The sequence below is a fragment of the Manis javanica genome, chromosome 11, assembly GCF_040802235.1.
Source record: "Manis javanica isolate MJ-LG chromosome 11, MJ_LKY, whole genome shotgun sequence".
Taxonomy (NCBI): domain Eukaryota; kingdom Metazoa; phylum Chordata; class Mammalia; order Pholidota; family Manidae; genus Manis; species Manis javanica.
In genome coordinates this window covers 73,943,994-73,951,800 of record NC_133166.1, presented here as the reverse complement: position 1 = coordinate 73,951,800, position 7,807 = coordinate 73,943,994, and the positions used below count along the sequence as shown (strand labels likewise).

At 41.2% G+C, this 7,807-nt stretch overlaps 1 protein-coding gene across 1 annotated transcript; it reads right to left on the bottom strand.

The window, feature by feature from the left end:
* Positions 1–6,218: 6,218 nt before the first annotated feature.
* Positions 6,219–7,383, bottom strand: BECN2 (beclin 2). Its single transcript, XM_017656983.3, is given in 3 exon segments — positions 6,219–6,742; positions 6,745–6,969; positions 6,972–7,383. Coding segments are annotated over 3 exon segments (1,161 nt in total).
* Between the last annotated feature and the right edge of the window lie 424 nt (positions 7,384–7,807).

Here is a 7,807-nt window from a genome sequence, read left to right as displayed (position 1 = left end):
GTCCTAAAACTCATATGGAACCACAAAACACCCTGAATAGCCAAAGCAATACTGAGAAGGAAGAATAAAGCTGGGGGGATCTCGCTTCGCAACTTCAAGCTCGACTACAAAGCCACAGTAATCAAGACAATTTGGTACTGGCAAAAGAACAGACCCACAAACAAGTGGAACAGACTAGAGAGTCCAGATATTAACCCAAACATGCACAGTCAATTAATATACAATGAAGGATCCATGAATATACAATGGGGAAATGACAGCCTCCTCAACAGCTGGTGTTGGCAAAACTGGACTGCTACATGTAAGAATGAAACTGGATCATTGCCTAACCCCATACACAAAAGTAAATTCAAAATGGATCAAAGACCTGAATGTAAGTCATGATACCATAAAACTCTTGGAAGAAAAACATAGGCAAAAATCTCTTGGACATAAACATGAACAACTTCTTCATGAACATATCCTCCCAGGCAAGGGAAACAAAAGCAATAATGAACAATTGGGACTATATCAAGCTGAAAAGCTTCTGTACAGCAAAGGACACCATCAGTAGATCAAAAAGAAGTCATCTTACAGTATGGGAGAATATATTCATGAATGACATATCCGATAAAGGATTGACATCCAAATATATAAAGTGCTCACACACCTCAACAAACAAAAAGTAAATAATCCAATCAAAAAGTGGGCAGAAGAGCTGAATAGACAGTTCTCCAAAGAAGAAATTTAGATGGCCAGCAGACACATGAAAAGATGCTCCACATCGCTAATCATCAGAGAAATGCAAATTAAAACCACAATGAGATATCACCTCACACCAGTAAGGATCACCACCATCCAAAAGACAAACAACAACAAATGCTGGCGAGGATGTGGAGAAAGCGGAACCCTCCTACACTGCTGGTGGGAATGTAAATTAGTTCAACCATTGTGGAAAGCAGTATGGAGGTTCCTCCAAAAGCTCAAAATAGAAATACCATTTGACCCAGGAATTCCACTTCTAGGAATTTACCCTAAGAATGCAGCACCCCAGTTTGAAAAAGACAGATGCACCCCTGTGTTTATTACAGAGCTATTTACAATAGCCAAGAAATGGAAGCAACCTAAGTGTCCATCAGTGGATGAATGGACAAAGAAGATGTCGTACATACACACAATGGAATATTATTCAGCCATAAGAAGAAAACAAATCCTGCCATTTGCAACAACATGGTTAGAGCTAGAGGGTATTATGCTCAGTGAAATAAGCCAGGAGGAGAAAGACAAGTATCAAATGATTTCACTCATCTGTGGAGTATTAAGAACAAAGAAAAAACTGAAGGAACAAAATAGCATCAGAATCACAGAACCCAAGAATGGACTAACAGTTACCAAAGGGAAAGGGACTCGGGAGGATGGGTGGGAAGGGAGGAACAAGGGGGGAAAGGGGGCATTACGATTAGCAGACATAATATAGGGGAGGCACAGGAAGGGCTGTACAACACAGAGAAGACAAGTAGTGACTCTATAGCATCTTACTACACTGATGGACAGTGACTGTAATGGGGTATGTGGTGGGGACTTGATGATGGAGGGAATCTAGTAAACATAATGTAACTCATGTAACTGTAAATTAATGATACCAAAATTAAAAAATAAGAAATAAGAAATAAAATACTAAAATAAAATAAGGGAAAGTTGCTGAGAGAGTAAATCTTAAAAGATCTCATCACAAGAAAAAATGTTTTAACTGTGTTTGGGGATGTTGTTAATAAAAGTTATTGTGATCATTGAACAATATATACATCTATCAAATCATTATGTTGTTCACCTTAAACTAATGCAATGTTATATGTCAATGATCCCTCAAAAAAAAGCACAATGAGAAAATAAAATGAAGGAATTGTGCAATGAACACATTTCTTCATCCACAAGTTTCAACATTTTACCACAATGATTTTATGAATACACTTTCTTAATTTGCTGAATCATTTCAAAGTATCCTGAAGACACGTTATCTTAACCTTAAATATAGCCACCTACCAAAACTATATTCTCCATCATAACCACAATACCATAATCACAAGAAAATTCATAAGCCTCTACATATCTCCTAATATCAGCCTTTATTCAAGTTACCATAATTCTTCCCCCAAATGTCTCTTACATTTGTCTTTGACTTTTTTCAAATCAGGATGTACTTTAAGTTGCTGATGTCCTCCAAAGACTCCTTGAACAAAGCTATAGTGATTGGCTTTTTGCAACGGGGGAAAGAACACCGTGTGGGAGGGGCTGCAGGAGGCTTCTCAGAGGCGTCACAGCTGTGGTGGTTTTGCTCTGAATTGGGTGCTACCAAAAAGCAAGAGGCAATGCTGTGACTTTCTTGATTTTTTTCTTGCAGCAGGGGGAACAAAGCAGGAAAGGGAGATGTTTGACCGTTTTCGTGGTTTGGGCAGTGTTCTTGCTTTGGTTTTCCTCCATCCCAGGGACCTGAGTTTCGGTGTTCTGTGAAGTTGTGTTCAGTTGGAGAACTCTGTAGCTAGCAGCGGTCAGGGCTGCTCAGCCAGCAGGACAGCTGCTTTTTTCCTTTCTCAGAGTTCACATTGTATGTGGTGGTCATGTCTCATCTGTCTCTTGTAACTTAATACATCCCTCCTGCTTTTTAAAAAATATTGACTGTTTTAAACCTTGGCCAGGGGTCTTATAGAAAATCTCACATTCTGGTTTAATCTGATTATTTATTTATCATGGCATTTAGCTTGTTCCAGGAAACTGGAAAACAGGTCTTAGGGCTTGGGAAGATCAAAACATTCTGGGCAATAATATTTTAGAGGTGATACTATGAGGTTAATACATTCTGTCAGGTGACATAATGTTAGACTATCTCACTATCAGTGATGTTAAATTTGATAACTGGGTAAAGTGTGGACAGCAAACTTCATTATATAGAATGTCGGTTGGCCGTTTGCGGGATGAGAGTCAGTCAGTCCTCGGCAGATGTCCTCCTCCAAGACCCTCTTTCAGCGTCTTTTGGTTATCCTTACCTGAGTCAATTATTTCAGGGGTTGTCAAATGGTTATTTCTGATTCTATCTACATTTATTAGATGACATTTCTCTATAAAGAAAAATGTTCCCTTATCAGTTGGGAATGAACTGCAGTTTCTTCTAAAGAAAGATGGTGTGCTTCATCATTCTCCCTTCAATGGTGAATTTTAAGGTAAGAATTAGCCATCTCAGTCACCTCAAATCATGACAAATGAACTTTCCCCTTCCATTTCTAGTATCACTGAGGATTCCTGGGCCTTTGCCTCTTCAATGATTTATGAGAAATTATAATTATTCTTCTTGATGCTCAAATTGTCTCAAATTTGACCAGTGGGAGCTCCTTCAAGTTGGCTACTGATTCCTCTGAAATGCCCCATTAGACTTCAATAGTTTCCTTAATTTATGGCACAACAAAATGTTGGATTCATTTGTACATTCCCTGCCACCCCCACCCCACCACAGATCTGGAATTAGTCATTTCTCTAAAAAGTTCCCTTTCAGTGAGGGATGGTCCTTAGAAACTAGCATCTGGTTACTGCGGATATTTATAGTTCCAGGCTTAGCATTGCTTCTAAGCCTTTACAGTAAACAGAGCTAAAAAAACAAGTACACACAGCACATACAAGAATTCATACTAATATTTCCAATTCAGATATTGATAGCTTTCTCTTACAGTATACATAAAATAATTTAAAATTATAAATCAGTAGTACTCCAACCTATAGAAGTACTGGGCAATTTTTAATATTTAATTATAGCACACTTCATCCTTAGAGTGTATCTACTAAAAATATATAGTCAGATTACTGTTTCCAAAAGTACTTAAAATAAACCTTTTTTCTGTGATTATGTTAAAATTGGATGTATTAGGTTTATTGGTTTCCACTGCTTTCAGTCTTCAGCTTTGCTTTTTATTTCTCTTGATGTATTTTTAAATTTTTTGAATATATAAAACATTAAATCATTCAAAAGTTAAAACTTGGAAAAACACCCCTGGAAGTGTGCTTTTCTTACCTGCTGGTAGGTGATGCTGGCACAGATAGCTATTCCAGATCTCCATTTTAGTTGCCTAGAAACTCATTTTCCCAAATGTGGTTTCTCTAAGGTAGTCACAGAAGGGCAAATCCTGCAAATTCTGCTTATGTGAGGGATCTAAAAGCAGACAGTAGAATGTGGCAGCCAGGAGCTAGGGAAGGGAAAATGGGGGATTGCTATTCAATGGCATAGTTTCAATTTCTTTTATTATAAGATAAATACATGTGCATGAGAGAATATTTATAAACCACAAAGAAGAAAATAAAATTTCCTATAATTCCCCCACTCAGTATAATTCAGCGATTTATTCACTCAACTCTTCACAAGAGTCTCCTGTATGGCAAGCACAATGCAGGCTGCTGGGGACATAACTGTAAGTAAGAGGTAAGGCCCATGATTCAGAGTCTGCTGTCTAGAGAGGGGGTCAAATCTAGCCCGCTCTCTCTTTCAGTCAATAGCTCACAATAACACAGCCCATTCATTCACATATTTTCTGTGGCTGCTTTTACACTGTAACAGCACAAGTGAGTAGTTGCTACAATTAACTTGTTGCAGCAGAGACTGCATGGAACAAAAATCCCTAAGTATTTACTGTTTGTCCTTTTACAGAAAAAATTTGCCAATCCCTGGTCTAGAAGTAATTGATAACATAATTTTCTGAGCAAGGGGCTTGTCAGAGTACTCTTGGGTATTTAACAATTCAAACTATTTTAAATTCTGATTTTTGCTTATATAAACACATTTAATTATTTTTTTAACTTTGTAGTCAATGAATTCCTTAATTCACTTAATTCTAATCACTTATTTGTTGATTTATTTGGATTTTGTTACCCAGTTGTGTCATGTAACAGTAACAATTATATTTTTTCCCTTCTACCTTTTATTTTTTATTTATTCTACCAGTGAGGATCACCAACACATATTAAACAGAATTGCTGAAAGACAGTATCTTTTTCCTAATCTCCAGTGGAAAGCTTTAAATTTTTAAATACAAAATTTTCATGGAACTATCTTCACATATTCAAGGAACATATATTCTTGGAATTATTTTCTCTAAATACTTCTGAGTTTTCATATTACTTGTTGTATAACCTAATCTTTTACTTACTATTATAAGCATTGTCATTAAATATTATGAAGTTAAAAAATCCTCTGTAACATTTCATGATATTTCATCATATGCTTAGACCTTCATTCATTTAACCCATCTCCCAGCGACCAAGTAATCACCTTTCTGTTCTCATTTAAACAATGACTTCTATTTAAAGATGTTTCATGTAGATGAGACACTGTTCTAAGCACTATCTGGGCTTCAAAGCTACAGATTTCTGGAAGTTTATAGTTAGAAAATCGGACACAGTGAAGAGCACAGGCAAAGGGCAGAAGGAGGGCATTCTTGGCACGTTCAGGAATAGATAGGACTGGTGTTAGCAGAGCCTGGGGAGGCCGGCACGGCTGAGAGCCACAGTAAAGGCCTGGGACTTTATTCTGAGAGCAGCCAAGAAGCAGGTGAATGACAGGATACAACTACATGTTTAAAAAGTCCTCTGGCTGAGTCCCTTTCAGTCTTCCGCTCTCTGTAAGGGCTCACGTCATGACTATTAACTGACCATTGGATTGATCCTCAGCCTGAATGTGACCAGGCTTTTTTAGTCACCCACCCACTTAGCTCAATGACACATTTCTGACTTTAAGTCACTGAGGAAGGTAGCATTTTATTGGAAATCTCAGGGATTAAAGAGGGGTTTACACTGTACTTCACAACAGCAGAAACTTAATAATCTTTGACTATCTACTCCCCCACATACCCAAAGTTCCACTGCAATCAGTGGCCATTTGTATTCTCTCATCAAAAAGTTGATGACTCCATCTTTCTCCTTCCATGGCTTCTCCTCTAATCCCCACCCTCAGTTCTCCCTCTACCTCCCTTGGTCCCTTTTTATATAGGAATAATCTTGTCACTGTAGTTTCATCTTTGCTGTCATTTTTGAATGTCTCAGGGTGGGAAGCAGGTGGGGAGGAAGGTACCAAGAAGGAAGGACTGAGATGTGTTGGGGAAGATAGCAGGGACTTCTGGTTTGCTCTGGACAATTCTTTAATCTTAACACCTGTATGACCGTTCATTTTTAAAATCATAATCATGCAATGCCCTTCAGTTTCACAGTTTAGCTGTTAATCTCCCTTGTCCTCTTAGAAAAGTTTTTTGATGGCACCTTAAGGAGACCCAGGCAAGACTCCACTTGAAATTTGTAAGCATGAGCTTGAGTGCCTTGGTCCACTGCTCGTCCACATTCAGGTGGGTCCTGATGGAGTAGAATCCCTCACTTCCAGGGTCCTCCATCAGGCCTTTGTCCACGTGAATCCTGTAGGGCAGGCAGAGTCCCAACTCACCTTTCTCGGCATCTTCCTTGAACTGCTGCATGCAGTTCAGGAAAGCCGTCATTGCCCGGTCAAATTTGTTATACAAGAAAGAACTCTGCCCTTCCTTGCAGAACAGGGGCAGCTCAATAAGGTCATCTGCTAAAGACCTCAGATAGGAATGGTTTCCACAGGGGACCAGCTGGTACCTCTGAAACTCCAGGCCAATCGTCCTGGACAGGGCAAAGAGCAGCAAGGCAGTCTGTCCCCAGGCTGCATTAATCTCGTTCCAGGGCATGGGGATGGTGAGGAGGCAGCCCAATTGAAGTCATTGATGATGCCTAAGGGGCCGTTGTGCCAGATCTTAAACGAGGCACCGAAGACATCGGTTTTTTCCAGCCAGCCCACCTGGACCTGGACATGCTGCAGCCGGTTCTCCACGCTCGGCACCTCACCCTGCAGCTCCAGTTGCTGCTGCTCTAATTCACTGTAGTCGCTCTGATGCTGCTCGTCCTGCTGGTGCAGCATCTGTGTCTCTGCCTGGGCACATCCAGGCCGGTGGCCATGCTCTGCCGGTCCTTCTCCACCTCGTCCAGCTCCCGGACCAGCCTGGCTTTCTCCAGCACCATGTTCTGCAGCCGCGCACACAGCTGCGCGTCCTTGGTACCCCCGGCCTACCCTGTCCCCGCATAGTGCAAGAGCACCTGCCTGCCAGTCGCTGTCACCGTAAGCTGGGTGTCCAGCTGCTCTAGAAGGTTGGTGCAGCCCTCGCACAGCAGGTGGCCCACCTCCTTCACACCGTAGAGGATGTCAGAGATATCCTGAGTGGCCATCTGGATGTTGCTGAGCGTTCTCTTGGAGCCGAGCTTCCCAAGCAGGTTGAAGGTAGCCCTGTCCCTGGACACTCCACTGTCACCAGGGAGCAGCCCGCCAGAGGCACCACCTGTCAGCTTGTCCCTTGCCATCTCTCTGGGGATGTAGCAAGCCTGGGAGCTGCAGGTTCCTGGATGGTGTCGGGGCCCAAGGCCTCCATGGATCAGCTCAGCTGCCGGGGCTGGCTGCAGAGCTGGCAGGAGGAGAGGATGGAGGCCATGGCAGTGGGCTTGACTCCCACCCTGACTCCAGGTTTCCTCTGCCTCCCCAGTTACTTGTCTATTTATATCTTTTTAAGATCTTCAAGTGATTCTTTTAATTTTTAAGCTCCTTGAGGGGAGTAATTATTTTTAACTGCATATCTCATCTTGTCCTCTCTCCTTTAACACCTTCTAATGGGACCCTCCTTAGATGCCTCAGACCCCCTTTAGCTCCTTTTGGACCAGTGATTCTTCCTACAGGGAAAGTCTGATCATTTCAGTTTCCCCTTTTAACATTTTCAAAGAATTTCTTAAG